Source organism: Lipophrys pholis (genome assembly GCF_963383615.2).
Source record: "Lipophrys pholis genome assembly, chromosome: 5".
NCBI lineage: Eukaryota > Metazoa > Chordata > Actinopteri > Blenniiformes > Blenniidae > Lipophrys > Lipophrys pholis.
In genome coordinates, this window is record NC_137628.1 from 22,401,910 (window position 1) to 22,428,293 (window position 26,384).

The window sequence follows — 26,384 nt, forward strand, 5'->3', positions numbered from 1 at the left end:
GCTCATTTCTTGGCACCTACAGCCACAGATGTTTATTCCCTTTAAAAAAAAATGTACTTGTATTTTTTTTCTCTAACATACAGAAACTAAAGATTAGCAGTACGATATCAGAAACCATGTTTCGTTGGAGACAGAAAAAAAAAAAAAGTAACTGATAAAATATACAACATCACATTGGAACTAAAATCCACAAGCAATAAGGGTTTGACTTTTCATAAAGTGCTTGTTTTAAAAAAAAAGAAGAAAGAGTTGTCTAGTTTATTGAAATTCTTGGCTCTTTGTTTGTTTGTTTGTTTTCTTCCTCCTGGTCTGTCGCTGGTGTTCCCAGAAAGGTGCTTTGGTTGCGAAAAAGTTATCGAACGTTTGTTGGTCGATAGTGAAACTTCTTCTATGTCAGATCTTCTTCATTGTCCGGAAAATAAAAAGACAAACAACAAAATAACAATAAAAATTGTGACAACATTTCCAGTCACATGGAGACGCGTGGAAATCCTTTAAGAACCGATGCAGAGATGAGAGAGGTGATGAGGGCTGCACTTTCACCGTTTGCTGGTGAAAATCCGTGCAGTACCTTCAGTTTCTCCAGTTTGTTCACAGACTCAAGGTGTACCTGTACAAGTGAGAGCATGAGCGATGGGATGTGTGTGCATGTGTGTGCGTGTGTGTGTGTGTGCGTCGGTAATGTCAGAAAAGGTGTGAGTCTGCTACACCAAGTTCTCGATGCCGGGCAAAGGCTGCTGTATGGGCACAGGCGGGTCGGTGCTGCCGGCCTGCTGGGCCAGCTGCAGCACCGGCATGTTGCACAGCGGGCACACCTTCCTCACCTCCAGCCACTTAATGAGGCACCTGGAAGAACGTAAACATGGTCAGTGTTTGTTTTAGGGTCGACGTCGTGAAAGATATCGCAGTTTTGTAATCTTTACAAAAGACATGCAACGTTTGCTTTGTTCCCAAGTAGCAGAAGTTAAAACGGATCATTAAAATCACCTCATGTAAACACTGTCCGTTTGAAACTGCCATTTGATTGGAGAAGGTCGTGTATTTTTGTTTAGGATAGATTAAAAGGTGTTTTTCTTCTTAATGCTCAACTGTTTTTTTGTGTGTGACAAAAAAACAGAGCCTTGTTTTGTTTTTTTGTGATGGGGTATGTGCGAATAAGCTTTTGCTTCAACCTACACCCTTTCGGCTGATTAGTTTGATCATTGAGTGTCACTGTTTGTTCTGTGTTTGTATTACCTGAAGACTGCCGGAATAAATTCAAAGATTCATTTCAACCTGCCCCTCAATCTGATCACTTCACAATAAGATGTCTCAGTCAGAAATAATTCAATCCGACTGAAAGAAAATATGCCATGTAAAATTTAGCAAAATACAAAAGAAAAATGACGGATTGACTTGGTGTTCAATAAATAAGTATGTAAGGATGAAGACATGCTCACATTACTTAAGGTGCGATAAATGCCAACAAAAGGATTGCACTTCAATTGTCTATTCTAAGAAGCCAGATTAAGGCAATCCTGCTTTTTTTTTTTTTTTTTACTATTTCAAGGTTGAAACCAAAAGTTACATACAAACATATCACCATTAGACAGTTGTTGTGTTCTTGTCCTGCATGTTTTTCACGTCTCAAATATTAATATCTACAAAAAGCCATGAGAATGAGCCTCTCAGACGAGGAGCTCATCAGAAACAAGCAGGGCGACAACCCATCAGGACCAGGGTTCATGAAAACTACATAAAACCACTGATCCTCTGAAAGATAAACCAAGAATACATTTAAAAGTGCAACTAACTAACTCATAATAATAGTGACTCTCTGTGGGGCTGTGAGAGGTTCTGAGATTGAAGATTTTGTAAAACATTTCTTCTACCAATTCTTATGAATTTATTTCAGAAGCAGCTAATTTCCATGTTTTCTGGGTAGTTTTTCCCTTAGTCCAACATTTATCTAAAAAAAAAAAAAAAAAAAAAAAGACTGCAGGAAACAAGGTATTTATTATCTGTTTAGACGTTTAAAAAAGGACATTTTTACTTCAATAGAAGATTCAGGGACTCCCACCACTTCTTCTGTAACTAAGAGAGAAAAACTAGGCCAAGGGAGTGTCGTGCTGATATAAACAAGTCTGTTGGAATGGTAGGGGACCGGGGGAGTGAGGGAGGGAGGCTGGTTTGAGCAATCCATCAAGTTCTGTTTATTTCCGAACACGAGAACACTTGTCTGTGGTTTCATGTGCCAAAATAATCCAAAATGAAGGCTTTTCCCTAAATATCTCCTTTTGCAAGTTAATGTGCTTTAAAGTAGGTAAACATGCAACGCAACAGTGAAAGTCCTTTCTACTGATCTACATGACCGTGCGTGTCTGTAAAAGTCAACAAACGTCTTCTACTCACTTTCTATGAAAGGCATGTTTGCAGGGACAAATCCCCAGCTCATCTTTCTGTTTGAACTCCTCCAAGCACACTGCACAGATCTGAAAGACAGACGTTTCGAGAGACGTTCATTAAAAAGACGTTACTGGACATTAAAATTGGGTCGTTTGTTTGTTGTCCACCAGCACAAAGTTAAAATTAAAAGAACCAAAACAGCAAAGGTCAAGAACACGTGTAAGAAAATTAAACATCTACAAATATAAACGGACACAGAAAAAACCCAAAAAAACAAGAACGGAGCAGTAACTGACCCACTGTCCTCGGTTATATAACGGTAACTCCCGATGGGGGCATGTTAGGTTGTGGCCAGTGGATACATTCTGCAGGAATGTTTTTCCCCTTTTATGTAGGACAGAAAACTTTGATGTCATGCATGACGAAGCTTTCAGCAAAGATAAGAAAAAAAGAAAAAAAGGAACATTTCGACAGAAATGTGAAAAAGAACGAGACAAACGTTTTGAAGACAAAACAAATAAGAATCTTTTTTTGTTTGTTTGGTTAAATTGATCAAGTTTTTTTCTGGTCATTGTGAATTCTATTCCGACAAAGCAAGTTCTCGATGAGTGCCTTTGTTTTTAAACAAAAGTATATCACCACCGGATCCCAGCCACCGAATGGAAATATACAAAAACAATTAAATAAATAGTGAGAGAGAGCGAGAGAGCGAGAGAGAGAGAGAGAGAGAGCACCTTATCAGTTGCTCCATTGTCAAAGTCTCTCTTTCGTTTTTGTGGATTTAGCTGTTGGACAAACTGCTACATGTCAGTTTGTGTTGTATGAGAGGAGAGGGTTATTAGGCAAAAGGTTATCAGGTTTCAAACCGATGTGAAAGTGATGAAGATGTCTTGTGCAGTTTCTAGAGGAGGTCCTGGTTATTTTGCAGGCGAATGAGGGTAAATAAGAACCAACTACAATCATTTTGAAACACCAGTAGCACTGACAATTTCTCCTGTTTTACCAGGATGCAGTGAGAAAACTAACCTTTGCGCCACCGCTCACACTACTGATTCTGATCTAACCCTCGCTGATTAATTTCCTGTGCAAATCTGAAGTTTACTTTCACCGAGAGCTCATGAAATAAAAATACACATATGTCTGCAGTTTTGCGTCTGTGAGCAAGTCATTCAGAAAATGTCTTGGTCACGACCGAAATATGAAGAATGTTTTGAGGGACTGATTGATGTAAAGAAAATTTAAAATAGGCAAGAAAAACGATCTTGTCATTGATACAAGTGTGTATGCTGTTACTTTAAGCCTCTTGAAACATATCCATTGTGTTGCAGTGACAAACGAGACAAACTGTGAGAAAATCTGACAAAAAAAAATGACTAAAGCGTTCCCATCTGATCTTAAACTTCATCCAATCAGAAGGAACACTTTCAGGGTAGAGCTTGAATCAGGGACTTTCCCTTTGAGCTGTCCAACCCTGCAACTATTACTCTTTGAGCCACACAACCTCCTTTTTTTCCTTCACTCTATTTCAGAGGAGGTGGACGAACAACTGTGAATGAAAAGAACAGTATGGGGGCTCTTAGCTTCCTCGAGGAGGTTTGGACACAAAACAATCCTGTGTTAAAGTGTCTGCTTTGCTCGCTTTATGAATGAATAGATCGATGTTCTTTATTAACCCGGTGCCTTGTCTGGGGTGTCAGACTCCGAGTTAAGATCTGGCACCCTTTGCCAACTCTTGATAAAACCGTTTCTCTTTTTTGTCACTGTTAATTGAATTAATCCTCTAAGCTTTAGCAAAACCCATTGACTACGTTTCATGGAAGAAATAACTATAAAATACCTTTAAGCAGAAATTAAAATGTCCCAGCAATGTTAACCTACGCCGTTGTACTAATGTATGCTGTGATTTCTTTATTAACATTGATTTTGGAGAGAAAACCCAACAGATTGAGATTATAACGAGAGTCAGTCAAAACAAAAGAATAGTGAAACTGTGATATCCCCAAGTAATCCTGAAAAGCAATGCAGTGTCTTAGAGATTTTTGTCTTTCTCAGAAAGTGTGAATTCAGACCTCTTTGCATCTCCAGCACCAAGAACCTATCACCTCCTTTTTTCTGTTTTGATAAACATTACATTTAGTTATGTGGACTTTAATATCTTATCAAACAACTTTGTTTCAAAACCAGATGTTTTACAGCACTGTACATATTCTAACAGTGCGTTTCTTATCATATTAAAGCATACAGTGTCTGTCTAGACTGTCTACCAGGAAGTTGCACAATGTTGAGAATTTAAATAACCTATTACATTGAACTTCATGATTTCATATTAAAAATATTTTTTTCATATATATTTTGAATTTCGGAAACACTTATCGGTTCTACACTATCTAAACAAAAAAGAAGTTGCACCAAAGTAATGTAAAGCTGTGTTGCCCAGGTGAACTCCTACACAAAAAGCACAATGTGTGCAGTGCGTCAGGGTCAAGATAAATGTTTCAGAGTTCCTCAACGCTGTAATCATGTTGTTATTGCAGATTTGGTTGAGTAAGAGAGTACTGGAGCAAGGCCACTGTAGGAGTGTTCCCTCCCAGATGCTATAAATATATACATCTATTTACTCAGGACTGAGCAGAAATTGTGAACTTTGACGAAAAACAAAGAATTGTCCAAGTCAGAGGGGTCAACGTGTGTTAATCAATTCTTTACATGGTCGTAGGTTCCTGATCCACTTCTAGTAACAGTATCTTCTTAAAACATATTCTAATGAGTTTATGAAAATATAAGGTAAGTTGTAAATCTCTATAACATACCCACAGAAAATGATTGGGAAAAAGTTGTTTGCAAGAGCTGATTCACAAAAGAGCAGCGACTGTCGAAATATGAAGAGAAATGTCACACCACCGACATGTAGTGAGGGGCTGCACAGTGGTGTAGGCATAGATAGTCTGAGAGTAACAGCAAGGCTTTTTAAAATGTAGGTTCAATGCTTTTTAAGGGGGTGAATATATAGTTTTGACACACTGCGTCAAACATGGTTAAAATATTATGGTTTATTTAGTGTTGTGGTTCACTTTTGAAAGGTTGAGAGGCAACGTTCTGCCTCAGCTTGTTTCCCTGACAAAGTATAACATCAAATTAAATCAGCAGTACTTTTATTTTGTTCTGGAATAATGCATACAAACATTAAATCCAACGCATGATACATTTGTGACTAAGCAGCTGAAACGAGGTGATCCAACATCACAGGAATAGGCACAAATCTACCATAGTTTGAGTTTCTTTCACATTGAGCTAAAATACACATGACCCGTAAACCGATCCCATAAACCAACATATAGTACACGACAATGTTTAGACAACTTGGGCAATATGCAAGTCTTCAGGGCATTCCTTTAAAATGAGTCTTCAAAAATGGGTCACTCAGGCTCTTGTGTGCATTTTCCTTTAGGAGTCATCACCCGGAAATCACATTTTCTCCTAAAACATGTACATTGGTTTTGGACCTCAGTTGGGATTTGCCTGAAACCAGAACCGTGCACCCCAAAATGGGAGAGTTTGATTGTGCTCGTGTGACGTCGTCAACACCGGAGGGTAATATCATAAAACATCTACAACAGCAATGTTCCTGTGACTCTCCCAACCTCCTCTTTAAGTCTGTGCTATACATTTTGTGTCCGAATGTTTCACTAATTTGAGACAATACTCGGCGGAGGTCGCCATCAACCCTGCGTTTGGAAAGATTCCAACTGTCAGGGAAATTTAATACATGAAAATACCAGGTGACGACTCCTTTGACAAATTCAGCCTGTCGTTCATTCACATGGCACCAATTGATGGTTTCTCCTACGCTCATGTTTTGTAACCAGGCCGAGACGACATGTGTGATGACGTAATAACGGTCAGGTGGACACTCATGATTTAATCGCTTATGTTTCACATGACCGAGTCTAAACAAGGTATTAAGCATGTGTGTCATGACCGCTGTCATACTGGATGAAACAGAACATCTTTCAGAGGCTGATATTTTCTGAACCCAGACTTGTGTATCACTATCATGCAAATTGTGCATAAATCACAGCTCACTTCTGCATGGACATGGATACTCTGGAATAACATTACATAAGCTTTCTCCACTTTACACCTTTAGACCTTTCCATTTGTAATGTTACACTGAGTGCTGCTTCAGAGTCACACAGTACTTAGCACTTGACTGAATAGAGCAAGTGCTCAATATATTTTGGCTTCCAATAGGAAATATGGAGGATAACAGCATAGAACAGAAGTAACCGATGCACTGCACAACTGTTACATTTGAAAACTATGCTGCTGATTACATCTAAATTGGCAGCACAGACTGTATCAGTTTTCATTTACATTTCAGCATGTTTAGGCTCTTAACCAACAAAGGACAGTAAAGTTTGACAACTTTCAAACTTTTTTCCCCCTGGTACAAAATAGCATGTGTGACCTTCACAACAAAAATGTGTAAAACTGACAATAATACAGCAGATAATCATAGAGTTGTGACGTCTGAAATACAACACACCAGACAAGCTTATTGGAGTTGCGTATTCACACCTTATCAAATAAAACAGCGAGAACAAAAACGAGTGCTTACCTCATGCAAGTTTAACTCTTTGACTTTTTCCTTCTGAATGACCTAAAAGGCATAATAAGAGATAAGGAGAGATCAGTAAACTGGCTAGCACTAATAATAGAAATCAGTTCATGCAAATGTGGAGGATGAAAAAATATAGACATCAACCAGTCAGGAAGACCAGGAATTTCTCATTTACAGTAAATGCCTGCACAGGAGCTTGTTTGTGCATGCAGTTAATTTTAAGTGCTGGTGCGTGTTATGTTTACACACTTGATAGTCTTACAGAGGATTTGAATATATTGTTTTAGCTGGTACTGCACGTTGTGTGGGAAATTATAGACACTGACCATCCTAACATTAACTGTACCCATGTGTGTGTGTGTCACTGTGACATGCTTGGGCGTTTTATTTAATGCTGGCATTACATAAGTGAAAGACATGACAGTCCAGTGTATGCCCTCCTGAGCTTTCTGTATAACTCTCCAGGTTTTACTCTCGACACATTCAGAGCTCCAGCTCAGCTAATTGCATCAGTGCTTCCAAACAGCCTTATATTTCATAAATGAACTAAATCCACAGAGCAGCATAACTTTAAAGCACAAGAGCTCTTTAATGACTCAGCAAATTAATATACCCACCAGCTTTAAAAAAAAGCTTTAAAATCCTCCATACAAGCTGATCTATTTCAAGCCGGTAGCATTTTTTTCCCTTTTGCTAGATAGCTAGTTATAAATGATTCCCACTTTATATCATACGTGTGTGTGTGTGTGTGTGTGTGTGCGTGCGTGCGTGCGTGCTTACTTGTTTGTATGCATATAACTCCTTGTGTGCCTGGTGCCGTAACCTGGAAAATTGTAAAGACAGAAGATCTTCTTGATTAGCCAGTGACCTTCAACAGACTTTATAACAGAGATAAACACCTAAACATGCTGGAAAAGAAAAGGAAAATAATACCAGTGACTACTTTTTATTAATTTTTTTACCAAACACTTGCTTAATGGTAAAAAACCATAATTACCATTGTGGTAATGAATAGGCTTTTTAACTAAAAGGCAAGTCTAAAACCATATTGCATGTCTTAATATTCAGCACAAAAACCAGGTTTAAACTTTCAAAATGTTGCCTCTCACAAATAAACAGCCAAAAAAAACCCAACAGTGTACATTTCTTAAACAAGTGTTTGGACTGCTCATGTTGAGATCTGCCTTAGGCACACATTCTTCCAAACAACCTCCAGTCTAATCACTAATCACATCCAATCACATTCAAACGTGAAATAGATTACCAAGTTACAGAGGAGTCAGAATGGAGTGTCTTCAAAAACACTGCGTCAGTGTTGTTGTCAATATTGTTTCAGCGTAGTAATACAACAGAAGGCTGAGTTACTTATTAACAAATATGCCCTTAAAGGCCTGAAGGCTTTGATATCTTGTCAAAAAAAAAGTAGACCATGCCTTACAGTAAAAAATATACTTACAACATTTCCCAAAATACATTGAATCACATAGCAGAGTATTAGTACAGTTGTTGTGAGGCACTCGAAAGGCTTGTACAACGCACAGGTAAGAAGGAGCGCACTGACAGATATTATCACAGTTTAAATCACAACCCCATTCAATGAACAAAGAGAAAACAGGAAGGGCACTGAATAAGAGCATTTTATGTACTGAGAGAAAGAAAAACAGACATACAAATAAGTCAGAAAAATATAGACCAAGAGAGAGATAGGAGAACTTCATAGGTTTGTAAGATTTACCTCCAATACAAGTAACCTTAACCTCTCGCAGCAGAGTGAGAGGGATCTGTAAAACAAGCAGCACAGTCTAGGAGAAAAACTGACATTTTGAAAGAAGTCAGCAGGTAAAGGTGCAGAGTCTCCCGGGGTTAAAGGACACGGTCAGGAGTGTATGGCTCATGAAGGTTGACTACTGATCATTACGTTTAATATAAATGTGGGCAAGGAGAATACCTGGTTCAAATCTCAAAGAAATAAGTAGCAATTGCAACCATTCTTTAAAATCTATCAGAACTGAAATGGCACACCAGTCACAGATGACCATGATTTGAAAATATCTGTAAATCCTCAATGCTTTTTAGTGACTTTGTGGTTAATGGGCATTTTAATGCTTTTCATAGACTCCTGGACAGACCTGGGATAGCAGCTTCATTTCTTCACATTGTGGATTCATTGCCCCCTAACACATGTGGTTGAGTTCGTCTGTGAAAGTCCGCTGCGTGTCAAAATGCGCACGTCTTTCTCAGCGGGAATTTCACATGTGACCTATAAGTAGCCGCCTCACTGATCCCTGCATCACACTCTCAGTGTAAACAAAGTGCTTTACTGTACGGAAACGCTTCCCCTGAAGTGCAGTAAAGTTCTCTCAAAGACACATATCTTAGGTAATATTTGTCTTGTATACAGCTGTGTTTTCTGTATATAGCTAAATTAATAAAGCTTTTGTGAAGTATATTCATCATGGTTCATTTAAGTTAACAGATTTTGGACCAGTCCTTTGGGAGACTGCATCTTTAGAAGCCTTTTATGGAGCAAAAACCGCTCTTTGCCTTTTCTGACTGGATCAGGCATCTTGATTTTTCTGTATTAAATCATGGTACCGCATCAAAGTCATAGAGAGTATTTTTGCAGCTAGATGCAGAATTGCATGAACATAGAAGTAGGTAATCTACTTACCATTTGCCCTGCAGGGTAAGATTTGTCAGGGTGGCGAGAGAATTGGGGGAGAACGGCTGCTTCTTGCTGTCTTTGATAAAAAAAACTCTGGAAATTATTTGTCCTCAGTTTGCTGCTGCCAGAAGAAAACCACTGTAGCAGCAGCAGACGTATTCCATAAAGACTGGAGTAAAAAAAATAATGGGCAAAGGAAATACTACTAACTAGTTCCTTTTTTTTTTAATTTGGAAAATAATTGCTTGATCACTCTCAAGTATCAGTTGTGAATTTATCAACAAGATGGAAAAAAGTGCAACTAATCCAAACCTCCATTTAGATGGAGTGTGATGGGATATTTAGAAGGTTAAGAGATACTTAGAGAGTATTTGTTACAACTAACTTCTTTGACGCTAAGTGCCATGATTTTTGAATTGCAGATTAGAAATTTTAGATCAAACCAGAATATAATAATTTGTCATATCTAGTCAGGAATGAAGTTTGCCAATTGTTGTATCAGAGATACCTTCTCCAAACTGTGCTGTTGAAACATTTTGCACATCTGTAACAGGCTCCCAGCAAAGAAAACACAAAAACACACATTTTTACAAAGAAGAAAAAGAATAGCATCTGTAACAAGGAATATGTAGTCACAATATGTTGATACTGAATTAAATTGTCATTATATGTACCTTATAACTAACCGTGCACGTTCATAACTAGACCATACGCAGTGTGCTCCAGACTAAAGCTCACAGAAGAATTGCAACTTATGAAGGTTACCATTAACATTTCACACAGACCAACATCCTGTTACTAGAACACATATTTTGAATAGATTTGTCTACAGCTCTGCAGGTATAAATGTGTAATGTCTGCATTTTATAAAAAATTCTTTTAAAAATACTAGTCAAGGTATTGTGTTTTTTATGCACCCTTTGATGTTTCCTGGGAAGAAAAACCCTCGTCGGTTACTTTGTGTCACCACGTCAAAAAGAACTTACATGATGTAAATGTTAATGCTCCCCTAATTTGAGGGTAGTGGAGGCACGACTCTTACCTTATTAAGTAGCAGCAGAAGAGGAGGCTGAGGATGAAGACGAAGATGGCCGTCCCAAACACCACGATGTAGATATTAAGGGGGAGGTTCTGGAACCCTATATTTGGCATTTTGAAACTGTAGTGTGGGAAGTCGGAGCTCATGGGTAGTCTAGATGAAGAGAGACAAATAAAATACAGTAAACATTAATTAAATTCAATCACACACAAAAAATATATATATTTTTCTCCGCACTACAAGCGCTACAAGGGCTTCTCGTTTCCTCAGACAGTACAGAAACAAGTGTCGGAGGTGTGTGTTCTGTGTTCCGTGTCTTCAACTATAGTCGGCTTTTTTAGGTTCAAGCACTCAAATATAAAATCCATGGATGGAATAAAATTAGTGGCCATTTAGTGATAAAAACACCATGTAGATGTCTTCAGGTCAATGCTGCACTATGCAATGCAAGCCCACTGCCGGGCAAGTGACATCATAATAACATGATTCTGCAGAATACAACAAGACTTATTCGAAATGAGCGAACAATTTTTTCTAAAGAATAGTATTATGATTGAACCACATTTTCAGCAAAAATTCATGAGTCAACCCTGCATCAAGGCCTTGTGCCAGACAGGCTGGTCTTAGTTTTTTTGTAGTTGTTGTTTTATAGAAATTGCTGAGCTATTCTGATTTTCAGGTACAACCACCTCAAGGACTTATAGAAAATGGTCTGAAAATGAGAAAATAATCACTGAACAGCAGTTCTCTGGGGCAAAATGCTTTTTTGATTTCAGAGGTCATAGGAGAGTGGCCAGACTGAGTTACTGTTGTCTTTCTGCCATCTCTAACCAAATGGCCAGTCGTCACCTCCAAAGAATGCAGATGATGATTGTAGGACAACTCGTCCATGAACAACTCGCCCATGGACAACTCGTCCACAAAACTGCAACCCCGGACAAGCCGTCCACGGACAGCACCCTCAGCGGACAACTCGTCCACGGATGAGATTTCAGAATTTTTTGCAGAAAATAAATCCTGTACAATGTACTTTTACATATTATTTCTAATTGACATTTTATATATGTTTCATATATCTAGTATATGTCCATATATATTTAGTATAGAATCATATGGTCTGCTTTGCGCACATGACGACTATTGAGTTTGAGCTCTGGGCAGCTGCCAATGTTTATGTGTTTGTGTCAAATATATTAATATATCTTATGTTTTTGTGTCAAATACACTTAATAATCCTTCCAAATGTGTCAAATATACTTTGAAATCCAATCCTTCAAAACAACAATGCTGAAAGAAATTGTCGTGGACAAGTTGTCCGGGGTTGCAGTTTTGTGGACGAGTTGTCCGTGGACGAGTTGTCCGTTCACCAGCACAGATACATCCTGTCCCGTATGTACTGAATGTACATGCAGTACCTTGTCTCACACACAGAATCTACACACAGACAGCACACAGTAGATAAATGATAAATATGTCTGTCTGGAGAAAAAGCGGTTGTATCAAGGTTGTGACAAACATATGGATATTGTGACACAAAAATATTTTCTTGTTTTAAACATGTATGTTTTGTCAGCTCATTTTTAGTTTTTTTTTTTACTGAAAAACTGTTTCTGAAGATCTTAATTATGTAAGTCAAAGCAAAGCAGCATGGATCATTGGTGAAGTGTTTTCACTCAATACATCTATGGGACATGACGAGACATGTCTATGCTCACCCACAGAAAAAGGGGGGGAGAAGGAGGAGGGTAAGACAGGAATAACTTAAACACTTTTTGAAACCCTTTATTGTGCCTGTTCCCTTCCCAAACAACTTCATCACTCAACATTCCGTTAGTGGAAAGTTTTGTAGAAATTCTTAGGTCATGAACGGTAAACTCAGGATCAAACAAGTGCTTTTGCAAATAACACATAAATCTTTGTGAAGGAAACATTCGCTCAGCTTTATTGTCAAAAGTCTATAAAACACAGCAGTCATGACATGTTCCTCATTCTGCCGTGCTTATACAAAAAGGGAAAAGGGGGTGGGGTTTACACAAAATTTAGGGATTTGGGATTTTGTTTTTTCTTTGTTTGTTTTTTATGGCAAAGGATTAAGGTCCTACTTTGATAAAATAAACAATTTAAAAGAGATGAGCTGGAATTTTGCCAGCTTAACTGAAAAAAGACAAGTGGCCCCTGGAATCAAGGAGAAGACAATAGATTCATTTCAACAAAACTTTTCTAAAATTGTTATCTACCAGATATGTCCTATAAAGTAAGACTGAAGACCGAAAGAAAAGAAATCAGTGACATGTGCTGGTGATGTTCAAAATCCAACAAAGCAGTTTTTAAAGGAAAGCATCGTCGTGTCTTAAAGTCTTTAAAAGGTGGCAGAGTTAACCATCTGTTGCTTAAGATAAATCTTTTGAAGGAACAAAAAGCTTGGGCGGTAAAGTATGTCTGTGCATGTGTGTGTGTGTGTGTGCGTGTGTGTGTAGCAGCTTTGTGTAGCGGCAGATGAGATGTGGTAAACCCATGAGCGAATACGCTGCCATGGGAACTTGATCCAGGAGCTCCCACGAGGAAAGGGAGTTGCTTACATAGGCCAGTGGAATGAAATTCTTGTCGCTCTCGATTTTTTTTATGATACACCCACCATTCGCTTTCAGCACAGTGTTGAAGAAGCCTGAAAAGTATAAAAAGCACTAAAATAAAAGAAACCCCACTGAAAAAAAAAAAGAAAAGAAACAAACAAACAAACTGGCCAGACCCTGAAGCTGAGGCTTTTTGAGTACCGTACTCTTCTGTGGCCTGAGAGACGAGGCTCATATTAAATTAGCGTTTATGGCATGATTGTGGACAGAACAAGTTATTTCAGTCACCGTTTTAACGGCTAACCAAACGTTATGTAACTGCTGCATGTGATTTAATAACTGCAGACAAATGGTGCAATGACTTTGAGAACTAGCAGAAGGCTATCAAAATATTAAAGTCTCCAAGCCAAACTGAGGACTAAGCCCTCTCACAGAAATGAAACACAGCTGCAACTACAAGTGTTAGAAATACTCGGAGAAACACTACAAATATTTGAAATCCACACTAAGTCATATGGTAAGTATGTAATCTTAGACACTCTCGCAGTTGGGATATTTGACAATACAAGTCACGGCCTGAAGAAACAGAGAGAGCACATTACCGTTTAAACTTCAGCAAAAAGAACAAAAAATACCACTTGCTAAGTACTTGTTAATATACCACTAATATTTTTACTTTGTTTAGTCTATCCCAATAAAAACTGGAGGTTTGTTTTGTGTGTGTGTGGATTTAATATCGTGTTTATCTGTTTCAAGGTGAATTAAGATTGAGCCTTTTCCCTCCTGTATTTGAGCAAACTAATATGATTTATTGGCCAGAGGCTTTTAAAATTATGACATCAACTCAGAGGCACTTACGTTACGCCAAGTTTGACTTACACAACCTTTCCTATGAATCTCTGTGGGGTTGAAAAATGCCTTACACCGACATCAGAACCGATCTAAAATACTTCTCTTGTCACTAAAACGCACATAGATACACCAACATTCACCTACCCTGGTGGCGCCGTCATTTTGACGAGTAGAAAAGTCCGTTTAGAGTTGTAACACAGGCCTTTCAACAGGAATATGACTTGTCTTCAAGAGCCTCAGCAGAGTGTCAGCTCCTAAAGACTGGCTTGGCGTGTAGCCCTACTTTGCCCTGTTCATTAGGCCCCATGCGAAATTCATGCCCCTCTTCACTCTGGCTCTTTAAGTAGGTCTTTTGCAAAGAGCCACAACAAACCAGCCATTTGCGAATCTGACCTAAGCTTCACTAGTAGCCAAGAACACAGCTCTTTCACCAAAATTTTTCTCTGCACAGTTTGCAGTATAAATGGTTAAAAGAAAAAGCCTGTATTGGACAATAAGAACAAGCATAAACAGGAGACCAGCAGAAAATCCTAAATCCCTCCTGGACGCTGCCATTAGGTAGCTTCCTCTTTGTCTAAAAATATCCTGTTGGCTCTCTCTGTTTTTGACACACTCCTAACCTGCATGCCTCACTGAGAATAGAACTGGCTGGAGAAAAAAAATATGAAAGTGACAGTGCCAACAGGGATGTGTGCAATGTCTCACAATACAAGTACAGAAGTATGCAATACACCTTACATAAAACCGAATCTGACGATAATTTGATAGTGTGATAACATGGCCGTGGCAGTGTCTTCTGTGTGGGAAAGATTAGATTTTTATCTACTCATCCGATCCTTTCTTCCACCATCTGCTTCTGTCACTCACTCAGTTTCTCGTGGCCTCACCTTGTTATGCAACCAACAATGCTCAGCACATCCCATTCATGAGAAAATAGCACAAGTGGCCCAATCCCTTTTCAGATGTAGCACAAGCGCTCCTATGTTATGATGGAGTTGGAAAAGGTGGTCAGCTTCAATAGAAAGATGAAAACATTAACCCTTAAATCCTACTGTTCCGATTGCAAAACTTGAGGTGCCACTTGACTGAATTACTGTACTTAGAGATCAGGTTTGAAAATGCCTCGGTTCATTCCCAGAGCTAAGAATATAGTCTGTGAAACACTGAAATAGTTCAAAATGGTGTCTGCATGATCATTTGGAAGGTGGTGGTTTATATCAAACCGAATATAATTTATCCAACCTATTACATTAAGGAAGCCATGAAAATAAATTGTTGAGATAAATTTCACAGAATTCCCAGAAAGCCTCACAATAAAAAACAAAATAACAAAAAAACAATACTAGTAATATGAAAGTAGTGAATAATTAAGTAAAGAAAACAGACTAGGGATGTCCCGATCATAATTTTTGGCCACTTCTCATGGAATCCTGATATTTTACAAATTCCAGACAAAAGAAGTGAGGGGATTTGGTTCCTTTAATATAGCTGTTGTGAGACTATTATTAGTAAGTCTTCCATACCTGCTTTATTTTTTTTTTTACATAAAAACAATAAAAACATTGGCTGGGCTCATCAGCTCAATTTACCCCATTACATACACCGCTACCATCAGGTTTCTAAAAAAAAAAATTCTTGTAACTTCAAACCAAGCAATTAAAAACACTTATGACATTGTATTTAATTATTTAAACTGAATTATCCTTTAATTTCAGGTTCAAGTTATTTTCTATGCGAGATGCAACAAAACTGTAAAGAGTTTGAAGCTAGAGTCAGCTCATTCGGAATTTTAACTGAATTTGTAAAGTTCAATTACGACAGAATAAATAGTTTCCTGCTGTGTTTCTGGGAACTCATGGCTCTTTCATAATACAACATCTCTTCCTCCATCATTGAATGAAAACGTCTCAGTGTTACACTTCTGGTGGCTTTTTAGCACCATTTTCACTGCTTTTCTGAAACTATACATTAACACCTCCGGAATGCATTACTTACTATATCATTACTGTCCTGAAAAGTTTATCGTTCAGACACAAATTTGGTGGAAATACTCACCAAACACACAGAAACACCAGAAACACGGAAATCGTAGTTTTCATGCGATCCAGATGTTGGTGTAGTAAATCTACATTTTATTGAAGAAGTGCTGTTAAACTCAAGAGTGAGCAGCACAAACACTCTTTGTGATGGTTGTCGATCTTGAGGAGGAAAACTACTGACTGCAACCGTAGTACACATGTGCGGTGGAGCAGAATTTCAGAAAAGCTGTGTGTTCTTGGTGACTCACAACACCGTTGTCATGAAAACAAACAAGTCAGAACACAACAAAATGGAGCCATTCACACTTAGGGCACCCAGGACAGTGGTACTGCTTACAAATACAAATACTTAAATTTTAGTAAATATTTTGAATGAGATTACAATAAAATGACAGAACTATGTCGGCCTGGCAGCAATCATTTGTAAAGGAATACAATAACATTCAATCAGAACCAAAGTTTGGAGATTACAAGACACAGCTTTTCATGCGGAACAAGTCTTCGATAAATATAAAGCAGACGCTTTCAACAGATTACCCTGAATCACTCTTGCTCAGACATCTCACTCATTCAGAGTGCTGACTAGAACAAAATCAAAAACAAAATAAAACACTTTTTAACCCATCATCCTCAATAATAGTGGCTGAGCCATCTGGACACACAACATGGATTAACGATCACCTCTGAGGCCATGTCATACTTTTGCCATCTCAGCCAAAACCACTGAAAACTACAGCAACTTGGCTCCAACTAGCAAAAAGGGGAAAAATACTTGACCAAGATAGGTTAAATATTTATCCTGCCAATAATGATTTACTGTTTCAGTATTTGAAGGAATGTCTAATTACATTTAGAGCCCTAATCTAGACACCGGCTTTGTTCACAGGATTAAGTTGTTTCTGCGCACAACAACATATTCACGAGATGCAGTCCAAGTGAAGTGGAAATTTCCACTAGCAGCCCCAGCCGTGAGCTTTGCACATCTGAAACTTAATATGCCAAAGGGCAGCAACAAAAAAAAAAAAAAGGGGGGCCTCAGGAGTAGAGAGAGAAAGAAAGAGAGTGAGTCTTCAACATGCGATGGCCGCAGAAGGTGAAATGTCCACAATCAAATAATGTGGCATGTTGTAAAAACATTTTCCTCACAATGACGACGGATCATTGTGTTTTATGACAATGACAGAGTTAAAACAGAGCAGTCCTGGCTGATATCTGATGCAGATGTCGATGTAGTAGAAGCTCTCAATGAGAAAAGCTTGGAAAAATAAATACATTTAAATGGTAAAAAAAAAAAAGCTCCTTCTTTAAAATAAAAAGTATATACAATACACTGACAATCATACACTGAATTGCCAGTATGAAATAAGCGAACAGTAATCTTAAACATGCACTACAAAAAGCTTGTTTTTCCATACTTGGTCAAAGTTCCACAGTAAGTAGGTCAGTGTAACTGTAACTGCAGTTATCGAGATGAAGCAGGCACGAGACCTGAATGAAGCCAACAGCGTCGAGCTAATGTGGAACTACGATGAAATTCCTGCGTCTACATCCAATATTGCTTTATTTATAGATATGGTGACAACCATGAATCAAATCCTGTTATGAGCAATACTCATCGCCGTTTCTGAGGCATTGATTCAAGCCCTTTTGTGTCATGCAACAAATGTTTCGTGAAGTACTCTGCTTCTCGTTAGTCCTTTGTTTATTGGCAGGAATGAAGAAAAAAATTTTCTTCATTATTATTTCGATGAACAATGAATTATCTTTATGTGAGTCACGTCATGCAACAAGCAATGAAAGAGTGGTATAATATTTTGTAATTCACTGTGTGCCGAACTACTGACTCCAGCTCTTTGTCCATCTTCAAAACAAAGGCAAATACTAAAATATTAGGAAGACATAAGATGTTGAAAGGAGAAATTTTTACTTCAAAATCGGGGTTAGAGTTCCACTTCAGATTTAAAGGAAATTGCATTCATCTTTAAATACAACAGAAAGGTGTGAATTTGTCTTCTTTGTTGTTCATAAACTCATTACCCGAGGAGAGTAGACTACACCATGGTAAAGAAGTTCTTGTTCCAGCTTTTCAGATTTTTCAACTGCTAGTATAGATATTTTAATAGATTTTAAACTCCAAATAAATCAACAATGACCATAAATCAGTCTTTTCAGAGGAAAACAAACTCAAACAAGGTCAAGTGCAAAAGTGCACTAAAACTACAATGAGCGTTGAGTAAAATCGAAGTTATCTTAAAAAGAATTATTCCAAAGACCTGTTCATACAATTTGTAAATACGTTTTAAACAAATGAATCATTTCTTGGTCATCTGTGAATTGACTTGCATAAACACTTACTTGACATTAAATTTCAAATTGTGAAAAAAGATGGATGACAAGAACCTTTTAACAATTACACGGCTACGTTGGGAAGAAAGAAAGTCAATTATTTCTCTAAAGTCATTCACCTCCCTGGCAAAAGTGAAAAGTTTCTTCAGACCACGTCTATATTTACTCTCTCTTTCCCTCCCTCCCCTCGAACTCCATCAATCCTCAGCACACTGATAGTAACACAAGCTGGCACAAACACAGGACAACTGACACACACAGCTGTCTCGAAGCACTCTTGTCTTACCTACAGTGTCATATTTTCTAAAGGTTTTTTTTTTTTTTTTTTTTTTTTTTTTTTTAATCCTTCCAGTGTTTAAAACTTAACTTCTCTGCTTCCCCTTTTCTTTTTTTTTCTTTTTTTTTTTAAATCTCTGGCTGTTTGTTTACCTTATGGGTACGCACACACTTTTAAATCAATGGCGGTGAGAAGTTAGTATAACGGACTTTATTGAGTACTATCATCCAACAAGTGTATACATACAAACTGTGACACTCCGCAATACTATGCAATGTTGTTTCACAGCTCCCTACTTTAGAGAAACAGGACCCCCAGTCGGTGAAATGCAGGGTCACAGTCACTATTAATAAAACTTGTAGTCATGTGAGGGCGCGTAAGTCAAGCTGAAACATGAAAACAACCTGAACCTGGTTCAAGTCGTATCATTTATTAGGGCCATGTGCCACTCACCCAGAGGAATTAAACAAATGTCCCAACCCAGACAAATCAATGATTTTCATTTCATTAGCCTTTATTTAGTCAGGAGAACCACATTGAGACTAGCAATCTCTTTTACAAGTGTCCTGGCAGCAGTACATAAAATAAATTTACAGTGTCAAAATAATACTAAAATGTTCTTAAAACAATTAAATAGCCAAGAGACAAGCACATGAAAAACAATAAAAGGTACAGTCACAGAGTAGCACATATGAATGATAAAACTCTAAAATGCCACCAAATAGGTCATTTGAGGTCACAAACTTCTGATTGAAAATCTGTTTTATTCATGTTTTCTGATGGACATGAGCTGCATACCTACACAGTGAATCCATTTTAAGCACCAATGACGTGATACTCAAGTGTCATTTAAGAAATGAGTGTTTAGGTTGGCCAGGTTCCTTGTGCACGAAGCCAAGTGCAACAACGGTATGATTAGTGGATGCGTACATTTCCCACACCAGCCACTGATGGCGCTGCAAGATAACAAGATTGACCTACTAGTTTAGATGGACCCTGAATGAGTACAGGCTTTGTACAAGGCTATTTACTTACACCTGACCCAGATCAAACAGTTCTACGTGGTAGCAAACAGGACTTTCAACTTTTCAGATCGACTTTATCTGGTCCTCCAATGCTGAAATCTAAATACAATTTACAAATTAATACACAACATACCTTTTACTTGTATTTGTAAGTATTGTTTTGGAACACAAAATATGTCATCTACAAGTGTAGTTTGACAATTTAGGAATGTGAAACATCAATATACATTTTGGGGAGTTGTTTTTGAAACTAATTGTTTTTCATGTCAGCCCGACTGTTTCATCAGTAGAAAATAGTCTTTTTTTCTGGCTACTTTTGGAATATTGGAGATTATCAATATCAACATAAAGCTAGAAATGTGTACAATGTGCAACAACGCAGGCGCTACAGTAAGATTAATGGGTGGCCAGAGATTTCAAGAGCTGTAGAAATCAAGCTTATATTTTTGGCTTGAAAATGCATATTTAGAACATGTTGCAAAACCTCCTTGTGTTCAAGTATACCACAAGTATCGCTTACATAATTTGACCATTTAACCATTTCCCATAAAGGAACTACTGAGTAATACAACATATCGTGATGCTCCTTTTCACTTTAACTAAGCAACTACGCAATTGTTAACCCACATGTAGAAATAAACTACATTCCTACTGACTAACAGGCTTGGCAATGTAGGTGTCCATAAGCATCATCTCTGTAAAAGCTTATTCTCAATAAGTTGTCAAAAAATTTAACTACACCCTACTTTCAGCCAATCTAAAGACCCTCGACAGACGTCCTTTAGATACCAGAGCTTAATATGCTTTGTAGAAAAACAGGAAGGCCACAGGAAGAACAGTATATTACTGTTACATCAGCTCAATGTTGCACTTATAACACTTAGACAGTCAATGATGAAAGGTTTTGAGTCCACAACGTCCTTTACAGAAAGGATATTTAGTATCGTGGCGCACCAAGGAATTGTTGTTAGGTCAGCTGGATGCTTCATATTTATAAAGAAACATGCTACTAAAACTCTAAAAATAGATAAATATACAAATTAATTCCTGTTGCAGCTGGTCAAGAAGTCAGAGCAGATATGATGCTTTTCCTGTGAGCAAAAAAAGTAGTTAAAGCTTCAGTAATGTCGTGTTCTCCATTGTTTTGTTTTTGTTTTTCAAAACCTCACATCTACAAGATAAATATAAGTTTAAACTATTTAACAACTGGACTTATTTCTACCTGCTTTGACAGATTACTGATACCGATTCTCACTCTTCTGCTTGAATTTCTAAAACTAATATAAGTATAAGAACAGTCCACAATAATATCCCACCAAAGATGTATCTAAATCATGTATCATTTATCTAAAAGGACAGTATCATTTGCACATTTGTGTAGACATTCAATGAGATGGCATGTGTAACCACTTCAGATCAAGATAATGCCAGATCTCTTCAGACGCAGCCTCCCAATGAGCCTTTGTGATGGGCTGTTACATCTGCTGACTGGATTTGATGTTGAATCTCTTTGTGATTCCCATAAGGTAACTTCTGTTTTAAAGTGGCACATGAAATATAGTTTGTCTACTTCTGGCCTTGTTTGCAAAGGGAAGGACATTCAACGTCGGTTTTAATCTTTTTTTTCTTTGTTTTGATCCGAGCATACAGTCACATGCACTGTGTGGTATTGTAAGTATTATGCCTTAAAGCTAAACACAATTTTCACACTTACATAAAGATATGTTTGTTTTTATTAACCAGCTTTTAATTCATTTTGTTTAGTTTACAAAACCCACAGTCCCTAAGAGTTTGAGCCTTCAAATGACAGACCTGTTAAAACAGTTCCCATGTTGTTTTCCTAATCATCCATTCATAATTACCTTCACAGCTGTTTCCACAGTCATAAGCCGGATCTACTTGCATAGTCTGGATGATTATGGTATCATATCACTCAGGAAAATCACACACTAATCAATTTTCCTCTTAATGCACTGATGGAGCTCTGGTCAGGCATTTAAGGACATAACATCACGGTCAATTCAGTGCATACAACGTTAAACATAACTATAATGTTATCACATGCTTGTGAGACAGACCTAAACTCCCACTTTAGCTACGGCAGAGAGACACACAGAAAAATACTGTTCAGTGGATAGACAAACCTTTTACAATGTAGCTTGAGTTTTGTCCAAATAAAGAGTTACCAATCAATGTTTTTCTTATGCCTCGACAAGGTGAAGAACTACAGTCATGTGTAGCTTTTGTCTTAAGAGGTCAGTGCGCACAAAGTTCAACAAATTTCAACTTTTGGCGACTATCCAACTCGTGCTTTCATGTTGCCCTCCAGCCAGTGGCCAGACCTCATTGCAACACCAAACAGAAATGCTACGCTTGCCTCGAGGGAAATACATGAAAGTATTAGATGACAGAAAAAGGACTATGAAGCCCGTTGAGTGGCAGAGTGTGATATCCTCCGTCTAGCGCGGCACAGTGTTACAGTGGTGAGTCTAGCAGGAAGGTTCTGTTAGTAACCTGCTGGGCTGTGCTGAAGAAGGTCTTTCTGAGAGGAGTGTCAGTGTTCTCACTCTGACTGAGTGGGTTCGCTGCGGCTGCTTTTCTCCCACAATGTAAAGACATGTACAGTTGGTCAGAGTTAATTGGCCAAATTCAAAATAACCACAAGTGCATGTGGGTGGTTTGTCTCTTTCAATTAGCCAAGTGATGGACGTGAGCTACACCAGTGTGTACCTTCGTCTTTCTTCCTCGGTTGGAAACTAAGGTACAGATGATAATTGAATAGATAGTATCTCTGAAAAGACGCTAGTCATAAATTATTCAGCTTCATGGTTCATCTTCACACCATTGATTACCATGTGACTTTCTCAAACTGGGGTGGATGGACCAACCAAAGGCCCTGTCCACACGACAACATCGTTTCATGTAATGGCATCGTTTTTGGCCGATCATCCACATGGCGTGGTGTTTTAGAAGACTGAAAACTGATTTTTTTCTTCTTTTTTTAAAAAAAAAAAAGGTTCCAGAGTGGAGAAATCTGAAAACGCTGCCACTACCCTCTCTGCAACGTCACTTAACAACAATAAACAATGGCGGACTACATGCTCCAGATGGTCCTGCAGAAGATACTGATGCAGTTTGGTTTAATAAGGCGATATGTTGGATTTCTTCAATGCAAGGATTTTTTTCATGCTCTGTCCCTTCTTCTCCGTTTTTGGTGTATTTCTGTGACAGCGTTATAGCACCCCTATAGGCCTGGCATATTTACGACATCGTTTTGAGTGTTTTTTATTGTGCCATGTGGATGGGGGAAAAAAAGGTGATGGGAGAAAAAAGACTGTTTTGCTGGTGTGGACAGTATCTAAGTCTCGTTGTTGTCCAATGGTGGTCCTGGATGACTCCTGCTCAACATGTTATAGGGCTCCTCCAGGCTGCATGTTTTAAGAAATCTACCAAGTTTATTATGTATCAAACTTGTGCACAGTAAGATGGACGACATGCCCGGAGCATGCATTGGATGTGGCAACTACGAAGAAATATCTCCCTACCTAGGAATAGCATTGCCCTGAATGTCATCTACCCATGTCCAAAGTGCCTTCAGAAGAGAAATTAATGAAATTATATCAAGAATGAAACTGTTGCTCTAGTAACATTTAAGGACGGAGAAAAGGCTAGGTATAGAAGCAAAGAAAATGGATATGGTGATGAGCAAACAATTCATTTGACATAGCTAGGAATGGGACTTTTTATGCCAAAAAACTGAACCATTCTGTTCACCTGATTTGGTTCATATGTTTTTTTTTATTTCTCAGTTTGAAGCGCGTGTTTAGTTTTGATCATGCGCAGCGTGACACGAAGACGTGTATCAGGACAGTTGCGGAGGTGTGCTTGTTACAGAGATATGGCGAGCGGAGAGGACAAACAGCTAGTGAGAGGATGCGCCTGTGGCACTGTATTGGTCTGCTGTGTGGGAGCACTTCGGACTTCCTGTAATCTATAATGATGGCGGCAAGGATTGTTGGATAAAACGGCCCCTGTGTGCAAGCCTGTATTGCATATGCTGAGACATGGCCCCAATGTATCAATGGACAGCACAAAAAGGAAAGAGTTGGACAGGAAAGTACAACATTCACTCCCTGCTGCTTTTAAACAGCCCCTCGGTGGTGGCTCAGACAGGGCAAAAACTATAACCAACACACTGAGGTGTTTTATTGACAAAAACATGCAGCCTTATGGTTAAAAACACTCAAGCCACAAAATGATATCCACTCCTGCAAAAACCTCAGCAACACAGTAATTCCAGCACTTTATGAAGAGACACAAAGAAGGATTGAACCAGAGTTGTTTGACACAGCCGACATAGCTCTTTCCATTGAGGGATGGACATCCAGAGCTACAGAAAGTTTCCCCAACTGTGACTGTCCATTACATTAGCGCTGAGTGGGAAATGAAAAAGTTTGTGTTGCAGGCCTGCCCCCTTTATGAGAGTCATGAAAGCGAGCATCTCTCTGACAGAGGCTGTGACAGAATGGAAGTTGGAGAGGGGAAGCTGTACAATACCTGGGATGTTAAAAACAACAATGTACACCAAACCGAAAACTGTGACCACAAAACGGTAATAAGAACCATGAGTTGTTTTCTTTAACCGCCCCATCCCTAGACATAGCTTGCGTTTAGCTTCAACTGTCATCACATTCTCTCCTAGACGTCTTTCAGATGCTAATAGCCGTAACGAGATGTGGGCTGTAGGTCTAACCATGCTGTGGCTTTAGCGAGGTCTCAACCCACCGGAATCTAATGAATGTGTTAACATCAAGCATTGCAGATAGGATAATAACAAGCCAATTATTGTATTTATGTGTATTAAAGTCAGGAAAGACTTATCATAACAACACTGCTCTATTTTGTCAAGTAAATTATCCATTTTAAATACCAATATGTCAATCTGGAGTATTCACTGACTATATTTGTTATGCAAAGCATGAGGGGAAAACAGCAAGGTTTGGGTTGTCACGAGAAGTGTGAAAATACTTTACATTCAATGAGAATCTGTTGTATGAAAAGCTAAGATCGGTGGGCGTCCACACTTGAGCTCATATATCTCTCCATCTTCTCTATACCACTTGCCCCATCACACTTTGCTGGTTGTGGAGTGCTGGGCTGATCCCAGTTGCCTGAAGGCAGGTTACACCCTGGACAGGCCAAACACACAAGAGAAAAGACACTCAGATTCACACAGGATCAATTTACCATCACAGAGAGACTGTTTGACCACTGCGTGTTTGTCTCCAAAACAGGAATATATGCTTATATGATGTGATTGATTACATGCTGATAAAATTCAGATATTTGCACTAGTGTCTCACTCACAGGCAGACTTGTGTGGTTGACAGTGGGTTGAAGGTGAGCCCTGGGTGGACGACCTCTCCCTGGATAAACAGTGGCTGCAGGAGAAACGTTAAGCATCGGGCATCAGTCAAGCCCGCTGGCTTTGTGCTCCAACCACAATCCTGGAGCTCAGCGACAGCCAGTGACGAGTAAAGTAAGCCCCGACTTAACGTTACCGACAGCAGGGTGTCATCTTGGTGTGGGAGCCCCACCTGGAGCTCCTTAAAGGACGGGAGGCAAACGGGGCGTAGGCTCGCTACTAGCTTAGCGGTTAGCTCCAGATGACATCGCTCCACCGGACGGTAACAAGTTCAATAGGAGAATTGAAATGGGAGCGAGCCACACGGCGTCTGCAACCGGAGACTGAAGTGTTTGTGAAACGTGTTGTTTGTTGTTGAGTGGGCGGCATCGGCGCTGCGTCCCAACTTGCACACGTTACCAGTTTAAACGGCTTTAGCAGCAAAAAAGATAAGAGAGAAACGGGGCACATCCACTCACCGGCGATCCCCCGGCTCGCAGCGGAGAGGCGGGCTGCTCGTCTCTGTCTTCACACTACCGGAGTGCCACAGTGGTTCGAATCGCGGCGAGTCGAAACGGAGTAAAAACTAAGTCTCTCCTGTAAAAAGAAGAAAAAGAAAAAAAAAAGAAAAAACGCCCTATCTCTACGGAATCAGATCCCGGTTAGGGGGGGCGACCTCATCCCACAGCCCCCGGCCTGTGATGGCTACACTGTGAGGGTCTGGATGACTGGATCCGCGGGGGGGGGAGGGGGGAGAAAAGAAGAAGAGGCAGGAGTGTAAAGAATCAACCGTGGCGGGCGAATGTCGTGGAAGCTGTGTGGCTCCCAAATATTCCTAGTTTGCGATGGTGGGTCGCTCTCTTGGCCGTCTGCACGGTTTGCACGTACACGTCCTGTAAGCCCGGCCCACTCCCACTGAGACCAGTGGACTGGTCCCGCCTCCTCCCAGTGCGGCTCGCGGGGATGCGCGTGGAGAGGCAGGAGCTTCTGAGGACAGCGTGTACGAGGAGGAGTGATGCTGGACGAGGAGGGCGGGAGAGAGGGGGAGGAAGAGGAGGAGGGTGCTGCACATGTCACGTAGCTGACTGACTTTGACGCTCATAAATAAAGATTGGATTGGAGCTTTCGCCTCGAGCAGAGTCCTGCAAACCTGCCACC

General features: G+C 39.2%; 1 protein-coding gene across 2 annotated transcripts; it reads right to left on the minus strand.

Moving 5' to 3' along the window:
- rnf24 (ring finger protein 24) lies at positions 1-26,149 on the minus strand. 2 transcript variants are annotated; one of them, XM_080462772.1, is made up of 6 exons: positions 25,706-26,149; positions 10,714-10,863; positions 7,787-7,829; positions 7,004-7,045; positions 2,392-2,471; positions 1-846 (listed from the first exon to the last, which is right to left on the minus strand). In XM_080462772.1, exons 2-6 carry the CDS (start codon positions 10,854-10,856, stop codon positions 705-707), a joined length of 450 nt encoding a protein of 149 aa, XP_080318898.1. In that variant the 5' UTR covers positions 10,857-10,863; positions 25,706-26,149; the 3' UTR covers positions 1-704. The 2 variants fall into 2 exon arrangements, with proteins under 2 accessions (XP_080318898.1, XP_080318897.1); XM_080462771.1 differs by lacking the exon at positions 25,706-26,149 and adding an exon at positions 14,280-14,408 and having other exon boundaries at positions 2-846.
- Positions 26,150-26,384: the final 235 nt, after the last annotated feature.